Consider the following 27306-nt stretch of genomic DNA (forward strand, 5'->3'; position numbering starts at 1 on the left):
CAACACTTGTTATTTTTTCATATTTCACTTTATTTATGGTATCCTTTTAAACAAAATGTTTTTGATTTGATGATGCTCAGTTTATTGAGTTTTCTTTTGTGGCTTGTTTTTGGCGTTATATCTAAGAGATCATTCATTTAAGGTAATGAAGATTTTCACCTATGGTTTCTTTGAAGAGCTTTATATTTCTATCTAAGATTAGGTCTTTGATCCAGTTTGAATTAATTGTTATATCCTGTGTGAAATAAGGGTCCAATTTCATTCTTTTGCATGCCCGCATCCACCCATCCCAGTATCAGTTGTTAAAAGGCAATTCTTGTCCCCACTGGTCTTGGCACCCTTGCTAAATGTTGACTTTTGTGAAAATTAATAAATGGAAACTTTGTTGAGAATAGAGTCAGGAGACCATTAGGGGGTAGTTCTCAAACTTTACCACCTGATGATTACAAATCCAACAGGAAGAGACAGATTTGCACGTGGATACACTTTACTATCCCAGTAAGAGGAAGAAGGGTGTTCCTCGTGCCCTGGCAACAGCCCAGCCAATAAGAGGCTGTCACAGCCCCGCCAATGGAGAGCCACTGCACTTCAAACTCCCAGTTTATTTCAATGGACTTTTGTTTATAACGGCTTTCCCAGCATCCCCCTTTCTTGTGTAAGAGCGGTTCTCCCCTTTGTTCCGTGGACTTGCCTGTAGTTCTGCTTCAGCTTGCTTGTTTCAGATGGCAATTCTGTATTCCCAAATAAATCCATTTCTGCTGGTAAAATAACAGGCAGTTTAATTTTTTTAAGGCTAACACCCTAAATGTGAAGGTTTATTTATGTACTCTTGATTTTATTCCAAGAGTTGAAAAATTTAACCTCGTTCTGTGTGTCAGCCACAATCCTAATCACAAATTCACTTCTCATAGTACTGTTCTTACTCCCATTTTACCGGCGAAGTGGCCAAGATACAGAGTGATTTACCCAAGACAATACAACCAGTTAGGTGGCAGAGCCAGAACGTGAACTTAGGGTGACTGATTTGAAAGACTGAGGCTTTAATCATGCTGTAAATGAATGTGTGAAATTAGAACTTAGAATTCCAATGGGGGCAGCCCGGGTGGCTCAGCGGTTAGCACCACCTTCAGCCCAGAGCCTGATCCTGGACACACGGGATCGAGTCCCGCGTCGGGCTCCCTGCATGGAGCCTGCTTCTCCCTCTGCCTGTGTCTCTGCCTCTCTCTCTCATGAATAAATAAATAAAATCTAAAAAAAAAAAAAAAAAAAAAGAATTCCAACGAAGAGTTCATTTTTTAAAAAAAACCAGGTGGAGGTCGAAGTGGCCAGTAAGTTTGGAAGAGAAATAACAGAGTAGGGGCTTTACTAGCTTGCTTCTTACTGAGTTTTAGAAACGGACCTGCCTGCCTTGGTTGGAACCTCCCCAACTCCAACTGAAGAGTTGCAGTCTGCGCGCTGGGCTGGCTTCTCCGCAGCGAGGGCAGCGCAGAGCGGGGGTCGCCCTCCCCGCCCGCAGCTAGCGCAGCCGACCGCCCTACCCCGCCCTGCCCCGCCCTCGGGCCCCACCCCTGCTGCCCAGAGCCCAGGAATGGGCGGAGCCTGCGCTCAGGGCGGTAGGCCGTCGGCGATGCCGTAACTCTCGCGGGAAGATACGTTCGTTGCCTTGGTAACAGCGTCGCGGTCGCAAAAGATGGCGGGGCGAAGTGTTGGTTCCCAGGTTAGTTCAGACCGACCCCCGGGAGCTAACTACTAGCTTCGCAGCCGGCCGGAGAACACGGAACCTAATTTAACTTTGGGTCTGAACGTCTCTTTCTCTTTTACAGAGACGGGGCGTTTCAGGCACTCCGCTCCCGCCGCGTGGTCAGCAACCTGCTGCGTCTCGACGGGACCTCTTTGCCAGGGAGGAAGAATATAAGTAAGAGATTAGGCCGTTCAGTTTTTCCTTCTTTCTTTTATTACCCAGAGCAGGTTGCTCGCAAGTGCTTTCCTGGTGATTGACTGGGTCTTTGGGATCACTCCCTGCTCACCCTTCTCATCATCCGGTTCGCTGGTCTTCATCTTTTCTTCCCCTGCGCCTGAGCTGTTGGAAAGGAGTGAACATTTATTTTGCTCAAGTAAACGTGCCCATCCGCAAAGTGATAACTGCTAGAGGTGATTTGGAAAGCAGGCGTTGCCAAAAGTTCAGTTTCTAGTTTAAGAAAACCCACTTAATTTGGAGCTCCTAGAGTTTAATTTCGTGGATTTTCTTTAAGGCTTGGTTTCTCTCTCTCAGTGGTGCGGTTGGAACCCTCGTTCTCATCTACAGTTGGCGGAGTTGGGAGGAGGATGTCCTTCCCTCTTTCTGCTCTCAGCGTAATTACGCCTACTCTGACCACACGTGCTTTTTTCGTTCTTGGACCATTTCACACAGAAGCCGGGGGTAAATCATTTAATTTGATCCTGTCAGTCCCTTGTCTCGAACGTTGCAGTGGTTGCCAGGTGTACTTTAGACACTGTCACATCTAGCTTCTGTCCCTTGTTTGATTTAGTGCCCTCCCTTTTTTTTGCCTACCAGTCTTCAGCCTCCCTGGCCTTTAAGTTACTCAGAGCTCTTCCTTTGAGGGCAGTCACACACATGCCTTACATCTGGACGCTAACCTTGTGTTCCTTATTATGTTAAGCTTCCCAATGACTCTCTTTGTCTGTTTCCTCCACTGGTCAGTAAATCCTTTAAACTCAGAGACCAGGTCTCTGGTCATCGCATATGCCCGTACAAAATTATATTATATTTTATTTTTTTAATTTTTATTTATTTGTGATAGTCACACACACAGAGAGAGAGAGAGAGGCAGAGACATAGGCAGAGGGAGAAGCAGGCTCCATGCACCAGGAGCCCGACGTGGGATTCGATCCCGGGTCTCCAGGATCGCGCCCTGGGCCAAAGGCAGGCGCCAAACCGCTGCACTACCCAGGGATCCCCAAAATTATATTTTGACAACTCATTTTCTTTATCATTTACCTAATTTAAAGTTCGGGAAACATTATAGCACTGCTTCAGATGGTTAAACATAGAGTTACCATATGATTTGTACTTAGATTCTCTGACTAGTTTATTTATTTCTTTTTGAAAAAGGTTTCATTTACTTATTTGAGACAGAGAGTGCAAGAGGGTGCACAGAGGAAGAGGGAGAAGCAGGGAGAGCCGGAGCAGAGAGAGAGCCTGAGTTGAGATCCTGAGCAGAGCTCTATTCCAGGACCCTGGGATGATGACAGGAGACAAAGGCAGACATCCAACCAACTGAGCCACCAAGGCACCTTTCCTTTTTTTTTTTTTTTTTTTTTTAATTCAAGTTAGTTAACATATTGTGTAGTATTGATTTCAGGAGTAGAATTTAGTGATTCATCACTTACATATAACACCCAATGCTCATCCCAACAAGCGCCCTCCTAACGTCCATCACCCACCTACCTGGTATTCCCCTCCCCCTCCTCCCTTACAGCAGCCCTCAGTTTGTTCTCTCTATATGAGTCTTTTATGGTTTGCTTTTCTGTTTTTATCTTGTTTTATAAAATTAAAGCATACTTAAAGTTAAAATGGAACTGTACTATCTTCTGATGAACTAGACGGTTTATTTAATTTGCCATAGCATTCTCCTCTGTTTAATGAAATGGGCCTATTAATCCAGTTCAAGACTGTACCTAAGCAACTGATCTTGCACAGGTCTGAATCAGCTGTGCTCAACCCCAAATGGTTATTTTCATTACCATATACAGATAGCACCAAATACCTTCATTGATTAGGATAATATATCTACTTAATTAAGGGTCTGTTTTGCACCTGGCACTGATATGTTGTAATGGTCCTGCTTGAAATCTTAAAGATGTCTACAGGAGGGACTCCTCCGTGGCTCAGCGGTTTAGCACCACCTTCAGCCCAGGGCGTGATCCTGGAGTCCTTGGATCAAGTCCCACATCCGGCTCCCTGCATGGAGCCTGCTTCTCCCTCTGCCTGTGTCTCTGCCTCTCTCTCTCTCTGTGTCTCTCATGAATAAATAAAAAGTCTTTAAAAAAAAAAAGATGTCTACAAGAGCTATTCTATTTCAGCAGAAGTCATTTTGTGGCAAATGTGGCCAGTTACTCGTTCTGGTTTTTTTTTTGTGTGTGTGTGTGTGTCTCCAGGATCACACCCTTATCCAGGGCAGGCACCAAACCGCTGAGCCACCCAGGGATCCCCTCCTTCTGTTTATTTACTCAGGTGTGCAGCTCTGAGACATATCCAAATAGAGTAGCTCCCAGGCTCAGCCTGAGGCTATAAATTACTTCTGTGCTAGATTATCTCTGTGCCATGCAGAAGAGTAAAAAGACCATTCTTGTAGAGAAGGATATGAGTTAATAACAGTATTATGCCACATATTCTTGATATTAAGCATATTTGAGATGTTTTCAATCAGGAGAACACAGCACTTCATGGGGATCCCAATGCAAAATCTTCTATAATCAGCTGCTGTTGAATATTTGGAGGAAATAATCACTGTCTGAGAGGATAGACTACAGAATATGCTGGTGGCTCAAGTCAGTAGATTTTTACATTTCGTGCTTATGTTATAAAACCAGAAAACTCAACAGTAAGATTACGTGACATCTGTTTTAATGATCTTGATAGCTGGTAGGGCAAGTCCTATATCTCCCCACACCCCATGCCTATAAATGCCAATTACATTGGATTTATAGATTATTTTGCAGAGCCCTGGCATCTTTATGCTATTGAATCTTTCCTGCCATAAATATGATACATTTCCATTTACACAGGAGTGGGTTTTTTTTTTGTTTCCTTTAATATCTTATATTACCACGTTAAACTCTCACATACATAATCTGTTTCAAAGTGTCTTATGGTTTTTGTGGCTGTAATGAATGGCTTTTTTTTTTTTTTCTTAAATGTGGAATCTAACTTGGGGCTTGAACTCAGGACCCTGACATCAAAATTTGAGCTGAGATCAAGAGTCAGACACTCAACTGACTGAGCCACCCAGGTGCCCCAAGAGTTATATGCTCCATCAACTGAGCCAGCGAGGTGCCCCACCTTGCATTTTTTATAATGACAGTTATATCATAAGCAAATTATGATAGTGTTGTCTCTTCACAGTTTCCCACGCATCTTTTTTTCTCAATTTGGTTAGGACCTCCATTACAGTGTGAAATAGAAAAAGTGGTGGTGGGCATCCCTATCTTGGTTATGATTTTAAGGAGCCCACTTAATTTATCACTGTATTTGAAATTTGATGTGGTTTTGCTAGATTCTTTTAATCAGGTTAAAGGACATTGCTTCCTTTAGTTCCTATTTTGAATGAATATTAAATCTTTTCAAAACTTTTTTTTCCCCAATTTAGGTGATTAAATGTCCTGTCCTAAATGCTTGCACACACACACGCATTTAATGTTTTAACATACTGAACTACCAAGCAGATTTTTTATTTTCCTCTGAAGACTGCTGGATTTGATCGCTATAACTTTATGTAGATTTTTTGCATCTTTGAACTAAACTCTTATACTTCTTTCTAGTTCTTTTCCTTTCTGATTCAATATCAGTATTATCCTAGCCACACGAAATAACTGAGTAGTTTTCCTTATGTTTTTTCCTGTTCTTTTTTGTTTGTTTGTTTTTTCCTGTTCTTGAGAGCCTTTTTGTAATCAGAGATCATCTATCCTTTGGTTAAAATTGTGAAATTGAGTATCATGTACCTTTTTATGTAATCTTTTTGCCTATCAATTCAGTTTCATTGATGATTATTCATTTATTTAGATGTACAAGTGCTTCCAGAATAAATTTTGGTTATTTGATGGTTTTCTAGAAAAGTGTCCACTTCATGTGTGTTTTAAAAAGTAATAGCATTGGGATCCCTGGGTGGCTCAGTGGTTTGGAGCCTGCCTTCGGCCCGGGGTGTGATCCTGGGGTCACAGGATCGAGTCCCACGTTGGGCTCCCTGCATGGAGCCTGCTTCTCCCTCTGCCTGTGTCTCTGCTTCTCTCTCTCTCTCTCTCTCTCATGCATAAATAAATAAAATCTTTTTTAAAAAAAGTAATAGTATAAATATACTCTAATATGTGTATTTTTTTATTTTAATAGTTAATTATGTTTTAAAATTCCAGTATAGTTAGCATAGTGTTATATTCATTTCAGGTGTACAATAGAGTGATTCAGCTCTTCCATACATTCCCTGTTGCTCATCACAACAGTGCCATCCTTAATCCCCATCACCCTATTTAACCCATCCCCCACCCACCTCCTCTCTGGTAACCATCAGTTCTCTGTAATTAAGAATCTGTTTCTTGGTTTATCTCTCCCCTTTCTTTTCCTCCTTTGCTTGTTTGTTTTGTTTCTTAAATTCCACATGAGTGAAATGTGGTATTTGTCTTTCTCTTGACTTACTTTGCTTAGCAAAATACTGACTAGTTCCATCCATGCAAATGGCAAGATTTCATTCTTGGTTTATGGCTGAATAATATTCCATTGTGTGTTTGTGTGTTTGTCTTTTTATCAATCTTGCTGGGAGGTTTTTCTGTTTTATTGGTCTTTTCAGAGAACTAGCTTTTGATTTTGTTGCTAATCCATGTTTTTATTTCATTGGTCTTTAGCTCTTTTGATTGTGGTGGATTTATTTATTTATTTTTTAACTTTTTAGTTTATATTTAGCTTACTTTTTAAATTTTACTTGTTTTTTAGTTTTTTCTTTTTAATAAATACATTTAATTTTTCTAGATTTATCTCTACAGCTTATTTCAGGAGCTGTTTTGACATGTATTTCTTTTGTGATTATTTAGTTTTAAATATTTTGTGATTTTTTTTAGTGGTTATTTAGGAGTTCCCAAAAATATAGGGTGTTTGCTTGTTTTATTTTTGTTATTTTAAAATTTATTTTAATTTTTAAATTTTTTAAAATTTTATTTTTTTTAAAGATTGTATTTATTTATTCATGGAGATACAGGGAGAGAGAGAGAGAGAGAGAGAGAGCCAGAGACACAGGCAGAGGGAGAAGCAGGCTCCATGCAGGGAGCCCAAAGTGGAACTTGATCCCAGGATCATGCCCTGGGCCGAGGGCAGGCCCTAAACTGCTAAGCTACCAGGCCTGCCCTAAAATTTATTTTTAATTGTACTATAGTTAGAGAATTATATATTATTTTTTAAAAAACTAAATTTGTGAGCAGGTACATACTCAATTTTTGTAAATGTTCAGGTATTCTTTGATAGGATATTTACTATTTGTTGACTAATCTCTTAGTTTAAGCTAATTAAACTGTCCGTAACATCAGTATCCCCACTATTTTTTCTCCCTGCTACTTCTGTTGGTTCCTGTTAGATGTGTATTAAAACGAACTATACTTCTTCTTATAATTATGTCCATTTTTGCTTGGATGCTATATTATTTGATTTACTTAAATCTTCTAGATGAATTCTTTTCATTATTATTCAGTGCTATTTTTATTTATTTTCAAGCTTCTTATGTCCTTTAGTTTAAAAACATTCTTTTTATATACTGCCTAATCATTTCTGCCTTCTGATGAGTGAGTTTATTTACATTAATGGGCTTACTAATTTGAAGTTGTTTGAGCCATCTTATTTTTTGTATTTTCTATTTACTATCCCTTTTCTTTGTTCTTTTGTCTTCTGTTGGATTGAAGGAATTTTTGTTATGTCTTTATTTTTCTGGTTTGGGAAGACCTTAAAATGCTTTAAAGTTTTGTTTTTTTTTTTGTTTTTTTTAATTTTATTTTTATTTATGATAGTCACAGAGAGAGAGAGAGAGAGGCAGAGACACAGGCAGAGGGAGAAGCAGGCTCCATGCACCGGGAGCCCGACGTGGGATTTGATCCCGGGTCTCCAGGATCGCGCCCTGGGCCAAAGGCAGGCGCCAAACCGCTGCGCCACCCAGGGATCCCTTGTTTGGTTTTTTAAAAAGATTTATTTATTTATTCATGAGAGGCCCAGAAGAGGAGAGGCAGAGGCATAGGCAGGAAGAGAAGTTGGTGCCTCTCAGGGAGCCTGATAGGGGACTTGATCCCAGGATCACGACCTGAGCCGAAGGCAGATGCCTAACCTTAAAGTGCTTTAACTTGGTTTTTCCATCCGTTAAGTTAGATAATACTTTACTTCCTCTTTGTTTTGAATACTCCTACTCTTCAAGTTATCATTGATGTTATTTTTATTTTTATATTCTGTACTAATTTAGATTTATCATTATGATTCCTAATGTTTTTTCTTATCATAATGTTCTTTTTAAGAGTCAGCTTCCTACTTCCTGAAGTGTAGACCCTTCATTCTTTCTTTTTTTTTTTTTCATAGATTTTATTTATTCATAGAGACACAGAGAGAGAGAGAGGCAGAGACACAGGCAGAGAGAGAAGCAGGCTCCATGCTGAAAGTCTGACGTAGGATTCGATCCAGGGTTTCCAGGACAGGTGTGGGCTTTTTTATTTTCTGTTTTTTAAGATTTTAAGTAATCTCTACACCCAATGTGCGGCTCAAACCCACAGCCCCGATTTCAAGAATCACATGTTTTACCAACTGAGCCAGCCAGGCACCCTGTTTTCTTAATTCTAATTGAGATCCATGTCTTTTTTCAATTCTGGAAAATTCTCAGTATTCAAATATTGACGTTTTGTCCTTCCCTGGGATTTCCTTCTGCAACTTCTATTAGATAAATAAACCTCTGTCTTTGTCCTACAGTCTTTCAATGTATGTGAGCCTCTCTTTTGTATTTTTATCTTTTTGTTTCTCTATTTCCTTTTAGGTGAATTTTCTCATATCTGTCTTCTCATTCATTTCCTCTTCAATTCATTCTATTGTTCAGTGTAGCCACTGAGTTTGAGTTTTTAAGTGCAATGTCTGTGTTTTTCATTTATGTAATTTCTATTTGGTTCTTTTCTAAATTCAGTGTTCTTTTGTAATAAATACTTGTTCTTGCCTAACGGTTTCTATTCCTGCTTTCGGGGTAGTGGGCAAATGAAAAATGCTGATTTAAAAATCTTTTTAAAATAGATTTTAGATTTAGATAACCTAGTTATGATAGAAATTGTGTCATGTCTGCTGATTGTCTTGGCAATTTTTTTCTTGATGCACTTTGTTATGTTGTTGAAGTCATTTTTAGCAAGGTTTGCTTTCTGAGAGAGTTTCATATATTCTAGATAAGTAAATGTCCTTCTAGGTTGACTTCATGCTTACTTTTCCTAGCTTATCAGAGTTTTCACTGGTTTTGGTGCAGCTTTCTTTCTTTCTTTCTTTTTTTTTTTGGTGCAGCTTTCTATAGTAAAATTTGGCATACAGTCCCTGTACCATCTGGGTAAGATGAATTTGCTGTGATTACTCACAAGAGAATTTTTTCCACCCATGGCTCCAGTTTCATTTCTGTTCATCTAAGGTTATGGGTAGTGTTTTTGTAGTCTGTTTCACAGGTGTAGCCCTTCGTGACTCCCACACATGCATCAATTTTTAGCTGTTAGACTGTTTTGGCTTCTGTTCCTGTTTACTGCTCTCACTTTGAGTTGCTGCTTTATTTTTAGTGCCAGGGTATTTCCCTTGCCTGAGTTGGAGCTTAGCGATATTTCCTTCATTGCATTTTATCCAACATGTCCTTTGGTTTGGAGCAGAATAGAGTTCTGAGTCATGTCAGAACACTATATTGACCAGAAGCTTCTATTTAAGCTCTCAGGATTCTTGTTAAGGAAATATGAGAAATCAAATAATGGTATCTTAAATACGACTCTAAGTCTTTATTAGATATTTTTCTTTTGATTAACTTATCCTAAGATATAAAAATATTTCTTAAAACATTAGACTGTTTTAAGAAGAGATAGAGTACTATTTCTTTTTTTCTGGAAGTGGGGATTGTTGGTGATCTTTATTACTTCTGAATCACATATCTAAGACAAAAAAGATATCTCATTTTAAAAATTGCTCAACATATTCCCTTCATAAGAGCCTAGATGGTCTGGAAATGTGAGCTATGAATAAAATAAAATTTTAAAGTTATATTCTTTTGAAGCTGTTTATTGTAGTGTTAACCTTTAAAAGTGAAAAAGGGACTTTAATAGTAGGAACAGTTCAGTATATCATGTTAAGTGCAACTCATTACAATATTGTGTAGCCATTTAAGGCATGAATTATAAAGATTATGTAGAGTTAAACATATTCCTTTTATATATTATGGGGAAACTATATAATTGTGTATATAAGTGAAACTTAGAAGGGAATATGAAAAATAGAAACAATTGGACGATGGTGGTAGGATTATGAGCATTTTATCTTTAAAAATGGTTTCCTTCAGTGATATTGCCATTCTTCCATTCTAACTGAGGCCAAATAATATTCCTATTCTTTGCTAGATTCCAAATAGATTGAAGGTGGGGAAAGGAGTGGCAGGTAGAGGTCAAAACAAGCACCTTTTTTTCTGAAGCTGATACTGAAGTGTGGAGCTAAGATGTGAGCCATTATTAGGCCTACTCACTAAACCCCAGATTTATCTCCCCGGTTGCAGCAACACCCCAGACCAAAGCAGGCCTCTCCCCTCCCATGCCCCACTCCTGCCCCCATTAGGAATTGATTCCAAGAAGATGGAGATTGGAACTGAGTTGAACCCACCCAATTTATCCTACCCAAATAAGTCATTACAAAAGTGAGGCCCAGAGAGAGGCCAGGAGTTATTGTTTGAATTTCTACCATAAAAGATGAGGAATCATGAAAATTTGGAGGTAAGTGTTCCAATAGTAATGGTAATTTTAGAGTAAAAATGTCGTGTATGTTTTGACATTTCTTCATTGGCTAAAGTGTAGTTACTGAAATTTAATTTTATTTTTGTTAGAATCTTCAGTATTTCCCAAATGTTAAATTATTTTTGGCTTTTTAGGCGTTTAAATGCAGAATTACAGGCAAAAACAGCTGATTTGGTTCGACAGGCTGAGGAAGTAATAGTAAGTGAATATGCAGTTATTATTAATTTCATGTGAGTGCTTGTTTTTTAACTTTCTTAAGTGCCCAAAGCATAAGTTTGTAGCTCAATGAATTATCACAGATTAAACATGAATATATGAATAGGTATATGTTTATATGCATGTATATGTTTTTGATAGGCACACATTTCCTAAAAGCCACTGAAAAAGCTTTTTCCATTTAGATGTTCCAATCATAGAATTATTAAGAACATTAATATTTAATAATCTTTCCCAGTACTTTAATATTTGAGAGTAGATGTATAGAATGAATGCTGGTAATTCAGAAATAAAACGGGCTCAGGATAAAAGTTGAATAAAAGATAATCGTTACTCATACTCAGATGATAATTTGTTTCTTCTGCATTTGAAAGTAATTCAAATTCTTAAGGCTAGACTAGTAAGATTTATAGTTAGAAAAAAATGTAGTGAAGTTATATCACTAGATAATGTAAGCGTATTTTGCCCCATTCTGGCTATCAAATTGGTTATTCCTACTTTAAGCAGCTTCTTAAGCATTAACATTCCCATTATTTATTGATAGGATATAGTAGTATTCCTTAGACCAGTAAAGTAGCTGATTTCAGACTTTTTTCAATTTTTACTCTGTACTTTTTTCTTTTAAATTCTCCCATCCCCCTTGGGGATAGCAGTGAAGAATAGGCAATAATTTGTTTTAATGCCTTATACAGATTCATTATTATTTGTTAGATTTGGAATAAGATATGTGTGTGTGTGTGTGTGTGTGTGTATGTATATATATATCTTTACTCATTTAACTAGAGAGATCAGCAAGAAGTACAATCAAGGCCGGTTTCAACACAAATTAAATCATATGAAAAGGAAGAGGATTACAGCTTAAGGTAAGTAACTTAAATTCTCAAACATCATTTTTTTGATGATATATGTAGATCTTTTATTAAAAATCTTTTTGCATGTAAGTATTGGAAATCTATAATTTGAAGAATAATATATACTCATAAAATCAGGGCTTTTCTTTTTTTTTTTTTTTTTTTAAGATTTTTATCTATTTATTCATGAGAGAGACAAAGAGAGAGAGAGAGGCAGAGACACAGGCAGAGGGAGAAGCAGGCTCCAATCAAGGAGCCCGATGTGGGACTTGATCCTGGAACTCTGGGACCACACCCTAAGCCAGAGCAGATGTTCAACCACAGAGCCACCCAGACATCCCAAAATCGGGGCTTATACCAGCCAGACACAATGTAAACCCTTTACCTACTTTATGTCATTTAGTTCTCAAAGTATTATTTTGAAATAAATATTATGTCTTCATTTTAAAAATAAGGAAATTGGAGCTTAGCAAAGTTCAGTAGCTTGCCCAAGGATATATAGATAATATGTGATTTCACTGCAAACCACAGTTGGTAAGATTTCTGAGCCTGTTCTTACATGTTATATTACCTTTTAAAATTGCATATGTAAGTTAGGTAAAAATAAATTAGTAAAAATACAATACAATATATTAGATCTTTCTTCCTTGAGTTTCATGTGCACTTCAGGTATGTCAAAAAAAAAAAAAAAAAAAACAGGGAACCAAAAGTATTTAGGAATAAACTTAACAGGAAACATAAAAGATCTGTATGAATAAAACTGTAAAATCTTATAGCAGAGGCATTGGTGATCACCCAGTGTTCTAAGTCTCTTGCTATAAGCAGAAATCAGATTATTCTCTTCCAAGCCAACAGATATGAGCTCTTTTTTGAACTCCAGTTGGCTCTCTGCCATTATCAGTGACAATCCAGTTGATGAAACCTCCCACCTGGTCTCTGGGTAACTATGTGGAACATATGGGGGGAAAAGGGCCTTCTGTCCTTCTCTATTGCTACCTTGTGTTTAGCCACTGAAATTTTGTGGTTAATGTCCTAGCTTATCCTAACTAATACAGCAATTGGTATTGAGAATCAGGTGTCCTATGACAAAAACTTGGAAAGTGTTGCTTAGCTTCATAGTTAAGTGGTAGCATGGAAACTAATTCTGGAGGCTGGAAAGATAGAGAAGTACTATTAATATAGTCGCAATGGATTTAGTAAAACTGCCACCTTTGGTAAATTGGGAGCCAGAACAGGTGTCAAATGAACTTGTGCACTGGGGGGAGAGGTTTCCACACTGAATGGTCTTGGCAGTTTTGTCAAAAATCAGCTGACCAGAGAAACATGGCTTCATTTTTGGACTCTCATTTCTATTCCATTGATCTACAGATCTGTTCTTGTGGCAGTACCACACTGTCTTGGTTACAGTTAGGGTTAGGTTTGTAGGCTTAGCTGCTTTTAGACCAAAAAAAATATGAGATAAAATTAAGAGAATCTTTGAGGAACAAAAGCCTTTCAAAGCTCAACCTTGATGCAAAGATCAGACTAAAGATGTGGTCTTCATACTATTTGATAAAACTTTATAATGGATTAAGTTTCTTCTGGGCAAGGATCATTTTGAATGGCACCTAGTGAAACTTTCCAATTGGATAAAATGTGTTAGGGCAAAGCTCTAACTAAAGGTATAGTTTCCCCATAGAAGCCTGACAACCTCAAAGTAAGCCATTTTTAAAGTTGGGGGGAGGTGGAAGGAGGGTGAGGTGTTCAGTATAAAGAAATAGTCTTGGGGAAAAAAAAATCTTTTCATATATAAAAAAAATTGAATAACAAAAAAAAAAAAAGAAATAGTCTTGGAAGAAAATGTGGATGTGGTAATGGCATATGGAACTGACTGGAATCAAATAGATATGAAATCCACTAGTTTTGGGGGTGTTATACAGGCTAAGAACCTTTGAGTGGTAGACTACAACTGTTGCTGTTTAAATCTCAAAACAGCTATAGATCCTCCTGGTCTTCTAAGATGAAGAAGCAGGCTATGAGAGCAGCAGGGCCCTAACAGGGTATAATGTTTAAATACCTTAGAGGGCTTAGAAACAAAAAAGAAATGTTTTACTTAAGCAACAGTGTATTTGGCTTATACTGGAAATATTGGGACATTTTTCATTTACTCGAAAATACTGCATATGATCCAGCAATTCCCCTTTAGCTATTTACCCAATAGAAATGAAGACATGTGCCCAAATGAAAACCTGTATGCAGATATTTATAGCACTTTTGGCATAACTGCCAAAAACTGGGAACAACTCAAATATCAAGTGGTGAACAGATAGGATAAGCGGATTATGGTATATCCATGCAATGGAATAGTACTGGCAGTAAAAGGCAAGGAACTATTGATGCGGCAACAACATGGAAGCTAAGTGAAAGAAGCCAAATTAAAGCGTATTAGTAAAAAAATAAATAAGTAAATAAAGCGTATTAGTATACTGTATGATTTCATTTTCTTGAGTTTATTTAAATTCCAGTTAACATACAGTGAAATATTAATTTCAGGTGTAGAATTTAATGATTCATCACTTCTGTACAACATTCAATCCTCATCACAAGTACCTTCCTTAATACCCATAACCCATTTAACTCATCCCCCTGCCTAATTCCTCTCCAGTAATCATCAGTTTGTTTTCTAGAGTTAAGTCTGTTTTATGGTTTGTCTCTCCTCCCCATGTTCTATTTATTTAACATTATTGGAAAGGTAAAGTTATAGGGACAGAATCTGATTAGTGGTTGTGTGCAGTGGAGGGGAGGGAATTAACTACAAAGGGCATAAGGGAACTTTTGGGGACGATGGAAATATTCTTTATCTTGGTTGTTGTGGTTACATGTCAATAGAATCTGTTAAAATTTATAGAACTATAGAGGCTCCTGGGTGGCTCATTTGGTTGAGTATCCAACTCTTGGTTTCTGCTCAGTCATAATCTCATAGGTTATGGGATTGAGCCTCATGTCAGGCTCCTTGCTCAGCAGGGAATCTGCTTGAAAGATTATCTCCCTCAGCCCAGTCACCCTGTGCTTGCTGGCTCGCTCACTTGCTCTCTCTCTCAAAATGAATAAATCTTTTAAAATACATAGAACTGTGTACCTAAAAAGTATATTTAAAATTTTTAATCATTATTTGATATACACAAATGAAAATACTTATCCTTATTTTTTTAAAAATATTTTATTTATTTATTCATGAGAGACACAGAGAGAGAGGCAGAGACACAGGCAGAGGGAGAAGCAGGCTCCATGCAGGGAACCCGACGTGGGACTCGATCCCGGATCTCCAGGATCAGGCCCTAGGCTGAAGGCGGCGCTAAACCGCTAGCCACCTGGGCTGCCCCTTATCCTTATTATATGTAGTACTTCCTGATATTTTATGGGAAATGATGTTTAGCAGTTATCAAAATTCCAAAATTTGGATTACAAAGATTAGGCACAACTTTTATCAAGTAAACTGAAAGACTAGAATGATGGGAACAACAGCTAATCCCTAGTTTCTGTTGATTCGAGTGAGAGACTGACTTCACAAGCATAAAAATAAATTTGTTGGTTTCCTTGCACTGAATTTTCCTTAAGTGCAAAGTGGTGATGACACCTGTGTTTACCTTGACCAGGTGGCTTTTATTTTTTTTAAAAAAACTACTGTTTGAACAAATGGCTTTTACCAGGTAAAACATGCCGCTTGACTATTAGTTGCAAATTGCTAAAGATGCGAGATAATTCTGTAAAGAGACAATCCATTTTAGCTTGGAACCATCATTCACCTAAATGCTGGTCGTCAGGCAGTATGTAATAGGTCTTCAACATCCAAGGTTTCTCTGCCAAACAATATGGTCGGGAAACCAGAATTTCATTTAAGAAATATCCTTCAGTCTCCTGGAAGCTGGGTTTAGCACACTAATCGTTTCAGTCTTACATACAAACCTTTCATGGAGAAGTGTAACAAAAATAACTAGGCTATTATATTTTAGTTCATTTTTTGTCAAAATACTACCAAAATAATGTCACTCTGCTAAACCTGAAGGAGACCAAGAACTTGTAAATGTTTCTTGGCTGATACATATGTGTGTCAGTGGGAGGGGAGGTGGGAGATGCAGAAAATGTAAGGAGATGGCAAATATTAATTTGATAAAAAAGCCATTAAAGAGGACACTTAAAATTTGTATAAAACTTGGTAACATTTTAATGTATATGAGAATGATTCTTTAGTCCCTGTAATTTTAAGGTATTTTGAAAGCTCCCTTTTTTCTTTCCAGAGCTGTTGCTAGTTCTTTAAGAGGTTGTATATAATATTATCTAAGTATATTTTTGCATTTAATATTGAAATAACTTATATATGACTAGTCGAGTAGGTAGCATCTGATGGAAAGTAATTTTGTTTTTGTGTCCTTATTATGGTTATGAGTTCTCAGGGGATATGATGGAGTTTTTTGTTTTGGTTTGTTTTTTAATAGCAACAATAGATAGTAACATGGTAGGTTTTTAAGAAGTATTAATACATGTAATGGGGCTGATCTAGACCATTGATCAGGGGTAGGTGAACTCTTCCTATAAAGAGGCAGATAATAAATATTTTTGTATTTGTGGGCTTTACAGCCTTTGTCATAACTACTCAACTTTGCTGTTGTGTGAAAACAGCCATGGATAATGTGTAAATGAATGGATGTGGGTGGATTCAGCCCATGGGCCATAAAGTACAGACCCCATAAACACTCCCTGTTTTAAATAAAAACAGATTTTGAAAACTGTGCATAAAAATGAGTTGTATTTTAGATATATTTACTCATGCATTTAACAAATGCTTATTCAGTGACAGTTTAAGAGCTCATATGCTAGGTACTATGCCAAGTTATAGGTGTAGAGCAGTGAACAAAGCAGACATGATTCCTACCCTCATGGAGTTCACAGTATAATGGGGAAAACAGACACTGACCAAGTATTTAAATACATTAACAAAGGATAACTGTGGGGGGGTTCACACTTAAAAAGCCTTGTGGTGAATCATTTTGTAAAATCAGTAATCCCTGTGTGTAACCAGTACTCCTTATGATTTTCATTTGTTAAAATTTGTGGTATACTTTATTAGAGATGTGGGTATTATAGTGTATCTTCTCAAAGGTGAATTACTGAACCAAAGAACTTTTCTTGTTTGTGACACTTATCAAAATAAATAAACATGTGCATAACTAGAATTATAGCAAAGTTTACTTGATAGTTGTCTATTTTCCCTTTCAGATATAATTACTGTTGGATTTTATTGTGTCTCAGCTTAGTATCATCTATTAATGTATAATGTTTACTTTTGGTCTGTAGCGGTCTGTTGTCTGAAGGGATAGCTCACCTACATTCAGAAACTAAGGTATGAAATCAAACTTTCTGTAAATGTGATTACTTTCTGCAGAATTTATGTTATTTTAGACTTATTAGAACAAAACAGGAGTATGACTATAGAAATAGAAAATAAGCCTTGATTCTTAGAAGAGATGCCTTCATGAAATGTTGTTCATAAAATAAGTTGAATCCTTTTTTGTTTCATAATTTCACTGACTATATATTGGAAAAAATTCTAAGTAAAATGAATTTGTAATCTAAGCATTTTTAATTTTCTTTCTGAAGCCCCAATTCACTAGATCTATCACCCAAAAAAGAAAAGTATCTATATATAAAGAAGGTAATTTGAAGGGTTTGTTAATTCATTTAAATATTTGCAGTGTATAGATCACTATTGCAGGTGCTGGGCAAATTGGGGTCTACAAGTTCTCCACTCACTGGGATTTAGACCAAGGGAACAGTATATGTGAAGACAGTCTGGGGAATAATCAGTGAAGTGAACTGAATTCTGTGAGTCAGAACATTAATGTTCTAGGAGCTAGCTGAATATCTTTGAATTTTAGGGGCTAATTTGCCTTTGAATCTGTTGGTGATAATAATACCTATATTTTATAGCTATACAATCTGGGATTCTTTAAAATACAAATTGATTAATTCAATAGAATTCTGTGTATTACAAAATTGCGTTCTATGGCAAATGATTAGAATCTAACCAATCAATAATTAAATTCTTTTGATGTAGCCAAAGACCAAAAATGTTGATGCAGTAAATAAGATTCAAAACAAACGACACTCTGCAAATAAAGGAAGGAAAGCAAATTCAAGGTACAGTTTTAACAGTATTACTTTCCTTTTTTAGTCTTATGATTGACAGTACCATCATTTTAATTATTTTTTTCTTTTTCGTCATATTAATTATAAAGCTGTTTCTCCAGATCTTTTTATACCTTACATTGTATATATCTTATCTACATTCAATAATTTTAAAACATGTTCTGCTCAGAAATGTCTTGCAGCAGTTACTAAGCATTTTATGTTCTTTTATTTTTTTTAATTTTTTAATTTTAATTTTAATTTATTTATGATAGTCACACAGAGAGAGAGAGAGAGAGAGGCAGAGACATAGGCAGAGGGAGAAGCAGGCTCCATGCACTGGGAGCCCGACGTGGGATTCGATCCCGGGTCTCCAGGAACGCGCCCTGGGCCAAAGGCAGGCGCTAAACCGCTGCACCACCCAGGGTTCTCTGTTCTTTTATTTTTTAAAGATTTTATTCATTTATTCATGAGAGACACAGAGACATACGCAGAGGGAGAAGCAGTCTCCATGCAGGGAGCCCAATGTGGGACTTGATCCCGGGACTCCAAGATCACACCCTGGGCTGAAGGCAGACGCTCGACCACTGAGCCACCCAGGCATCCCCATATTATGTTCTCTTAAGCAAAATCGCCACATTTCAAATTTTTGTTAATGAGATATTTTCTTAGAACTAAGTAAGGCTCGTCTACTTCTTTGAGCATTTAATAGAACTATACATTGTATATATTGACATACAGAGTGATTTGGTGTGCTCTAAGACTGTAGGATCACTATAATTTGCATTCTATTGTTTTTGGTGAAAAAGAATTCAAGACTGTTAGTATTTTAAGCTTGAAAAGGGGACTGAAGAGGCTCTCTAGGATAGGAGACCTAGAGAAGGAAAGTCACTCCTGCAACGGATTATACCAACCAACTTCTTTTTATTAAATGTCTTACTTACTCAGACTGATCGTTGCATTATAATCCTGGAAAAATATTTCTTAATGTTAGTGTCTTTTAATTGGCTACATAATTTTTTTGCTTTTGGAATAAAAGGAAAAATAGAGGGGATAATGAAGAGACAATAAATCTAAAATAGATTGATAGAAGAAAAGAGAACATATACTGCATACATAACATTACTGGTTATCTTATTTTCAGATGTCAGCATTACTTTTTAAAGAAAAGTTTATTTTTCTAAACAGAATTCTGAAGGTTTTGCTTGTTTGTTAAAAAGTAAGTTAGGCTTTAAGTAAAACGTTAAAAATAAGGCTTTCAGAACCATAAACTTGATGGGTTAGAGCTGGCCCATTCCTTAATGCCTTTACTAGTGATTTTTATTTCATATTTCTTCCCTTGTTAAGAAAATGAAATCTCATTTTTTTATTGACTTTGATTCTGGCGGGAATATGTTTCTTTAGATGGAAAAGAAGTTGATTCTGATTGATCTAATAATTGTGCATTCTGATTTTTTCTATAGAGGTATTATTCTTTGTTTACAGAATTAGGGCTATAAGCAATATCACTTTATACAGTTCTTCCTCAGCAGCATGTAGTTTAAAAGCGATAGAATGGATTTGATCTGGGAGGCACAACCCTCCTAGTTTTTATGTTTACTTGTTTGGAGGCAATGTCTAGATGAACTGGCCTTGTAAGCCTTCTCTAGCTCTGAAGCTGTGTGATTCATAAAAATTGAAAGTCAACTAATTGTTTTTTTTATAATATCATCCTTGGAAGTATCAATTGTAGATTTCATCATAAATTTAAAATTAATAATTTTGATCTTTGTTATTTGAATAAAAAAAGTCATATCTCCTTTGCATATTAACATTGTATATATGAGTGTGTGTATATATATGTGTGTGTGTATGTTTATTTATGTATTCATTTATTTATAGTATAAAATTGAAATACCCTGATGTACATGTTGCCAATGATGTTGCTATTCCGGAAGATTTCTCAGACTTTTCTCTTGCAAAAACAATTAGCAAAATTGAAGGGCAACTGGAGGAAGAAGGCATATCTGATTATATAGATGACGATATTTTTTGTGGTGTTAGTAACGACATTGGAACAGGTAAGTTTTCTTTTATTTTTATCCTTGTATCACCATTACATAGAAAAAGATATTTGGGAACTATTTTTCTTGTATTTAAAAAATGTATTGTGATATCTTGTGTTTGTTTCAAAATCATCTAGTGGGACATGGTAGGAGGAATGAGTGGAATTATAGGTAAAATTGGTAATGAGTCAGTTATTGTTGAAAATGGGTGATGGGAAGTCATTTCTCATTGACCTCATCTCTCTACTTCTATGTATATTTGATATTTTCTGTTATAAAGAGTAAAAGATTATATTGGGGGGCACCTCAGTATCTCAGTTGGTTAAGCATCTGACTCTTGATTTCTTCTCAGGTCATGATCTCGGGTTTGTGGGATTGAGCCCCATGTCAGGCTCTCCATTCATCAGGGAGTCTGCTTGAGGTTGTCTCCCTCTCCCTTTGCCTCTTCTCATCCCCACCACCCTCAAATAAATAAATAAATCTTAAAAAAAGAAGACTAGGGATCCCTGGGTGGCGCAGCGGTTTGGCGCCTGCCTTTGGCCCAGGGCGCGATCCTGGAGACCCGGGATCGAATCCCACATCGGGCTCTGGGTGCATGGAGCCTGCTTCTCCCTCCGCCTGTGTCTCTGCCTCTCTCTCTCTCTCTCTCTCTCTGTGACTATCATAAATAAATAAAAAATTAAAAAAAATAAAAATAAAAAAATGGTTTCCAGAGAAGACTGCATTTAAAAAAAAAAAAAAAAAGAAGACTATATGGTACTGGTTTCATTGACCACTTTTCAACTAAGGTTAAAATGCCTCATAGCTTATCATTTTTGGGTGGGGAGTTGGGGGCAAGGGGAGAGAGAGAGAGAGAGAATCTTAAGCAGGCCCGATGCAGGGCTCCACCTCACAACTGAAATCAAGAGTTGGATTCTTAACTGACTGAGGCACCCAGGTACCCCACATTAAAATAACTTTTAAAACCCAATATTTGGTGCTTGGGTGGCTCAGCGGTTGAGTGTCTGCCTTTGGCTCAGGTTGTGATCCTGGAGTCCTGGGATCAAGTCCCACATCAGGCTCCCCACAGGGAGCCTGCTTCTCCCTCTGCCTGTGTCTCTGCTTCTCTCTGTGTCTCTCATGAGTAAATAAAATCTAAAAAAAAAAAAATATTTCTTTGAATTCCTTTCATTTATGAATACTGTATTCTACTTAGTGCAAGTTAAAAAAATGAATTATTGATGTGGCATCAGTTAAAATAATCATTAATTTTCTAATGAATGTAATTTTCTTTCTTATAAATTCATTCTCTGCATATCACTTTTAAAAATAATAATACTAAGTTTAGATCATCTAAAAACAAAATTTAGTTACCAGTAATATCTCTAGAACTGTTGAATTTATGAGAAGCCACTTCTGCTTTTGTAAATAAAGACTAAGACAATTGAGTGTATGTGACCCTGGTTAATACTGAGCTATAATTGTGACTTCAGGCAGCCAGTTAGCCTCTCTGTAATAGCATTTTCTTCATTTCAAAATTTAGCAGTTTGTATTAGATGGTCATAAGATTTATCTTTAAAATTCTCTTGATTCTGTGAAAACCATAACATATGCGTAATGATTATTGTGCTGCTGCTAGTCAGTCATAAATGAGCTATTCATTTGTGGATTTATTACCTTTACTGACTTATCAAAGCTTTCTGGGAGTACTCTTCAGAAGAGAAGGAAAGTGAAGCAGGAAGTTGCCTTTATGTCTCTGTCAAGATGCCTTCAAGGACACAGTGATCACATGTTGACTGTTCTTCAGTACATAGTCACCATGGCCCTGGGACAATATTCTTGCTCTTAGATACACAGGACCAATACAGACAGACCACCTGAAATTGCTATTTTCTTTTTATTGCTGAATCTCCTCTCTGCCACTTTGCCTCCCTGTCTTCTCTTCCCAGAATCTTTGGCTAAGCTATCCGCCCTTCTGGGGAGTTTTCTCTTGTTCCAGATGATTGCCTGAATGGCTGTTATGGGCAAGAGGAAAAGATGAAAAAGTAATTTAATAGTATATACTGCTTTGTAAGACTATTTTTTCTCCTTTCTTTTTAGAGACGAGCTCCAGCAAACTTCACATTTTTAAATGCGTCATTTCCCTTCTATACTGTGCTAACCTGGAGTGACATGAGAGGCTTGAAGGAGAGTTGAGGCTAGAGAGCTCTAGGTGAAGTAGAGCCAGTCATTGTTAATCAGCTCCATGGTAACACTGGGAGCATTTAATAAGAGCTTTGTAACAGGAAGTATGTATGGAGATGTTTTGTGCTCTGTTGGGATATATCCTAATGACTTCTCAGAGGCAACTCCAGGTGTTTATTCAAGATAAGATCCATGAAGGCAAAGCTTGTCTTATCCCTACTATGCCTGGAACATTATAGAAACTTAATGTATATTTTTTGAATGAATGCTTGAATGAATTGTGGAGTGAGTTCTAAGTTCACTTTTCACTTTATTTTGTTACATAGTTAGAGAAACATCAAAGATTTACTGCTGATACTGTTGAATAAAGAACTTTAGGTAGTGATGAAATACCAGAGGCAGATTTTAGGGTTTGTGGAGAAAGCTTCAGCAGTACATCATTAGCGTAATTCTTTGCTTTTATGACACATAGATTACATTTTAACTTCTGTGAAATCGGGATATATATTACAGTCACTGGTATTTTATAATCACGGTGGCTGAGATTGAAGTTGAGTTTTGCTAGGGAGGTTTTATGTGTGCTTCTGCCAAACACTTGGGGACATTACCAACCTGAAACCACTTGAAGTTTTCTGACTGAGGTATTTTGGACCACCTTGGTAAAGTCTAACTCAGTCTGCAAACTTAACGTGAGTACTAGCTTGTGGTTCAGATTCTCAGGAGAGGTTTTTGTTGTTTTTCTTTCTTTACTCAGTTCCAGGTTGAGATGTGGACAATTCCTTTTCATTGGGTGGATTTGTTTTTCATTTATCTTTATAGTGGGGGTATTTAGTGTCTTTAGTATTCTCAAACAAGGATCTCCTGATAAACTCTCCATCTTGAACATTTTTTTCCTCATGAAATAATGATCTATCTTGTAATTGATGGCATCTTAGATTCAGTGAAAGACAGTAAATGTAATTATTTAAATCCACAGAAGCCCAGAACAGATTTCTAAAGGCCAAACTCCGTGTTATGCAGGAAGAATTGGATAATGTTGTATATGAATGTAATAAAAAGGTAAAAACCTCTCAAATTCCCTAATATTCAAAGATACTTTAGTAGCAGTTTCAATTATTTAAAAAATATATTCATTGAGGTATAATTTACTGTTAAATTTTGAATTAAATTCTATATAAATACTCAACTTTTATTCTGAAATACTGAATTTTCACTGAGCTAAAGAATTTTAAATACTTTTTAGCAGTTAGAATTTTCTGTGTAAGATTTACAAATGTAAGCTATTAAACACAAAATATCTCACTTCCATTTTTGAAGGTGAAAATGGAATGTAATTTGTTTTTCTTTGTGAAATGAATATAAATATCTGAAATCATATGAAGCTCCTTTTTTACTGCTTTGTTTTGATACTAAACCTTGTGCATTTTTTCACATAATGTATAATTTCATAACTATAGGAAAATGAAATTCAGAATTTAAAGTCACAAATAAAAAACTTTGAAGAAGATTGTATGAGACAGCAGCGAACAATTAATTTGCAGCAGTCTCAAACAGAAAAATATAAAACTCTTTTTGAAGAGCTAAACAAAAAATGTGATGGATTACAGCAACAGCTATCTTCAGTAGAAAAGGTAATAATTTTGCTATTTTTCTGGACCTAATGTTAAAGATACTATAAAACTTTAAAGTTTACATGTTTGTGAAGACATTACTTTTATTTGTTCAGTTATTTTGTTAGTATTTACTAAAATGTCTTCCAATATAAGAATATTTTTTAATAGCGTTATTGAAATACAATTCACAAATAATACAAATCACCCTTTTAAAGTATACAATTTAGTGGCTTTTAACATATTCAGAGTTGTGCAACTGTCAGTATGATCATTTTAGAACATTTTCATCACCCCAAAAAGACATTCTGTACCCTTGAGCCACCGTATCCTAACCTTCTTCCCCTAGTCCCCTCCATCTCTAGGCAACTTCTAATCTATTTTCTGTTGATAGATTTGCCTATTTTGGACATTTCATATATACAGAATTATACAATATGAGATACTTTGGGATATCTTTCATATAAGAATGTTTTTGAGGTTCATCCACATTGTACTACATACCAGTACTTTGTTCCTTTTTATAGAGTAATATTCCATTATATGGATATAACACATCTATTTCTTTATCAGATGATATTTCTACTTTTTGACTATTTTGAATAATGCTGCTATGAACATTAACATACAAGTTTTTGTGTGGACATATGTTTTCATTTGTCTTGTGTATATACCTAACAGTAGAATCATTGGATCATATGGTTACCCTTTACCCTGTGTTTAACCTTACGAAAAACACTGAGCTCTTTTCCAAACCAGCTATACTGTTTGTACATTTCCACCGGCAGTGTGTAAGGGTTCAGTTTTCTCCACATCCTCACCAACACATGTTAGATAATCTTTTTTTTTTTTTTAATTTTTATTTATTTACGATAGTCACACACAGAGAGAGAGAGAGTCAGAGACACAGGCAGAGGGAGAAGCAGGCTCCATGCACCGGGAGCCCGACGCGCCCTGGGCCAAAGGCAGGTGCTAAACTGCTGCGCCACCCAGGGATCCCAGATTATCTTTTTGATTCTAGGTATCTACTCACGTAAAGTTATCTTGTCATATTGATTTGCATTTCTCTGATAACTAAAGATTTTGAGCATCTTTTCATATGTTTATTGGCCATTTGTATGTCTTCTTGGAGAAATATCTGATTCTTTGCTCATTGTTTAAATTGGAACTTTTAAATTCTTGAGTAGTAAATGTTTTTTTATATATTTTAGATACAAGTCCCTTATCAGATACATATTTCTAAATATCTCTCCCATTCATTAGGTTGTCTCTTCACTTTCTTTACAGTGACCTTTGACGCACAAAATTTTTTAATTTTGAAATCCAATGTATCTAATTTTTCTTTGGTTATTTGTGCTTTTCGTATCAAATCTAAGGGGATAATACATTTTAAATAAGCTATCCTATTAAAAATTTTATATTGTGCCGTTGAGATAATAAAAATAAAGCATACTGTATGGTATTACTTTGTAAGACTTAGGATAAAAATTATGTATTATAAGAGATTTAGGAAATAGGAAATTGTGTCTTCATTACTATATTTTTCTTTAGTGTGTTCATATAAAAGAGCATATATTTGAACATTTTCGTCTTGTATAATTAGCATTATCTTCTGATAAAAAATTCTTAACATTGGATTCACTGAGATAAGATTCGTGTACAGTAAATCACCCTTTTTAAATATACAGTTCTGTGAGCTTTGACAAATACATAGTCATATAACTATCACCATAATTGAAATACAGAATAGTTCTACCATCCCCAAAAGTTCCCTTGTGAATTTAGTCAAATCCGTTGCATACTTTGAGTCTAAGGCAGCCACTAATCTGGTTTTGGTTCTTACATTTTGGCGTTTCCCAGATTGTCATGTAAATAGAATCACATAGAATAACTTGTAGGCTTTTGAGTCTTTTTTCACTTGCATAAAGCAATTGAGGTTAATCCATGTTGAAATCTGTTCTTTTTAATGCTGAGTAGTATAACATTGAATGGATGTACCACATTTTGATTACCTATATGTCCGGAAATAAAAATTAATTACAGTATCTAGTAGCAGAAAGTGCTACCCAATATGGTAGCTCACTATATGTGGCTATTCCAAATTGTGACATGCTATAAGTTTAAAATAAATACCAGATTTTGAAGACTTAATACAATAAAGAATTAAAAAGAGAATCTTTTTATATTGATTACATATTGAAATATTTTAGATATATTGAGATAAATGAAGTATAGATATATATAATGAAGTATAGTATTAAAATTATAGTAGTTTACTAGAAAGTAGTAAAAGTAGTTACTAGAAAATTTAAAGTAGTTACTAGAAAATTTTAAATTTCATATATGATTCATATTATATTTGTTAGTCTAAAAATTATAGACCAGTGTTCTAAGAAAAAACCATTGTATCTGGGAAACCAGAGTTTTAATTTGTCATGGTACTTTATCATTTGTCATCATGCTGACAAGTTTCTGGTCCTGCTGTCATCAGGATCATTTCACATAATCTGAAACCTTGCCTACATCTCTGATTCTCTTCTTCTTGGCCTTTATACCCAATCCTATGCATTCTTCACATGTTTTTCATTCTTTTTTTTTTTTTCAATTACCATTGCCCCTTCTTGATTCAAGCTATTATTATCTTCTTTCTGAATCCTCCCCACTGATTATTTTATGTCCTTTCTCTTTTCCTTATCCATTGTATCCTATGTTCTGTCAATAGATTAATATTCCCAAAAGACCACATATGATTGATTATAACTCCACCTTTGTATGGCAGAAATGGAACTAATATTTTTTTGAGTACTATGTGTCAGGCAAAACATATTATAGAAAGAGACTGAATCTAATAGGTTAAGCAGATTGCCCAGGGTCACACAGATAGTGGCAGAGCAGGATTCAAGCCATGTTTGTCTGACTCCAAAGTCTGTGTTCTTTCCACAAATCATGTAGACTCTTTCTACAACCCCTCAAAATGAAGTGGTCTACTATTCCAAAATCTCACTGCTGTTGAGAGTTAAATATTTGAACCTTTGGTTCACAGTGAGTCTTCTAAGCTATTATGATACATCGACTATCTGAAGATTTTTATTATAATGACTTTTCATTAGCTCTGAACTTTCCAGCTTGAATCCTTATCTACCTACCAGACAGAGAGGTGTAACAACTCTCATGGGTTATGCAGAACTCAAGATTGAGTCTTTTTTTTTTTTTTTTTTTTTTGGCTAATTCTGCAAAAAAAAAAAAACAAAAAACAAAAAAAACCCTCACTGGACATTTGATAGAAATGCAAAACAGAGCTTGAGTTTGATGGAGCTGCTTCTATAAACCTATAAAAGCCAACTATTTAAAAAATTACTACAACTATTATACTAACAGGTAGAGCCATTTCTAAAATACAAAAACAAAACATTTTATTGCAGCATTGAATTTTTGTTTTTCAGTTAATCTATTTTAAAATCAACTTTATTGAGAAATAAATACAATTAAATTTACTTGTTTTAATCGTGC

The 27306-nt window shown here is 35.9% G+C and overlaps 1 protein-coding gene across 5 annotated transcripts in view; it reads left to right on the forward strand.

Moving 5' to 3' along the window:
- Positions 1–1671: 1671 nt before the first annotated feature.
- TEX9 (testis expressed 9) overlaps positions 1672–27306 on the forward strand; it is a 55695-nt gene continuing 30060 nt past the window's right edge. For 3 of the 5 annotated variants that reach the window (XM_072738597.1, XM_072738598.1, XM_072738595.1), the window contains exons 1-9: positions 1675–1717; positions 1824–1915; positions 10881–10944; positions 11746–11825; positions 17148–17193; positions 17908–17990; positions 19860–20038; positions 23163–23245; positions 23644–23817. In XM_072738597.1, the coding sequence (XP_072594698.1) occupies positions 1691–1717; positions 1824–1915; positions 10881–10944; positions 11746–11825; positions 17148–17193; positions 17908–17990; positions 19860–20038; positions 23163–23245; positions 23644–23817 (828 nt within the window). In that variant the 5' untranslated portion in view covers positions 1675–1690. Of the gene's footprint in view, positions 1718–1823; positions 1916–10570; positions 10726–10880; positions 10945–11745; positions 11826–17147; positions 17194–17907; positions 17991–19859; positions 20039–23162; positions 23246–23643; positions 23818–27306 lie in introns of all 5 variants that reach the window. The other 2 variants (XM_072738596.1, XM_025997534.2) reach the window with 2 other exon arrangements.

The sequence above is a fragment of the Vulpes vulpes genome, chromosome 15 (assembly GCF_048418805.1).
Source record: "Vulpes vulpes isolate BD-2025 chromosome 15, VulVul3, whole genome shotgun sequence".
In the NCBI taxonomy this organism is placed as follows: domain Eukaryota; kingdom Metazoa; phylum Chordata; class Mammalia; order Carnivora; family Canidae; genus Vulpes; species Vulpes vulpes.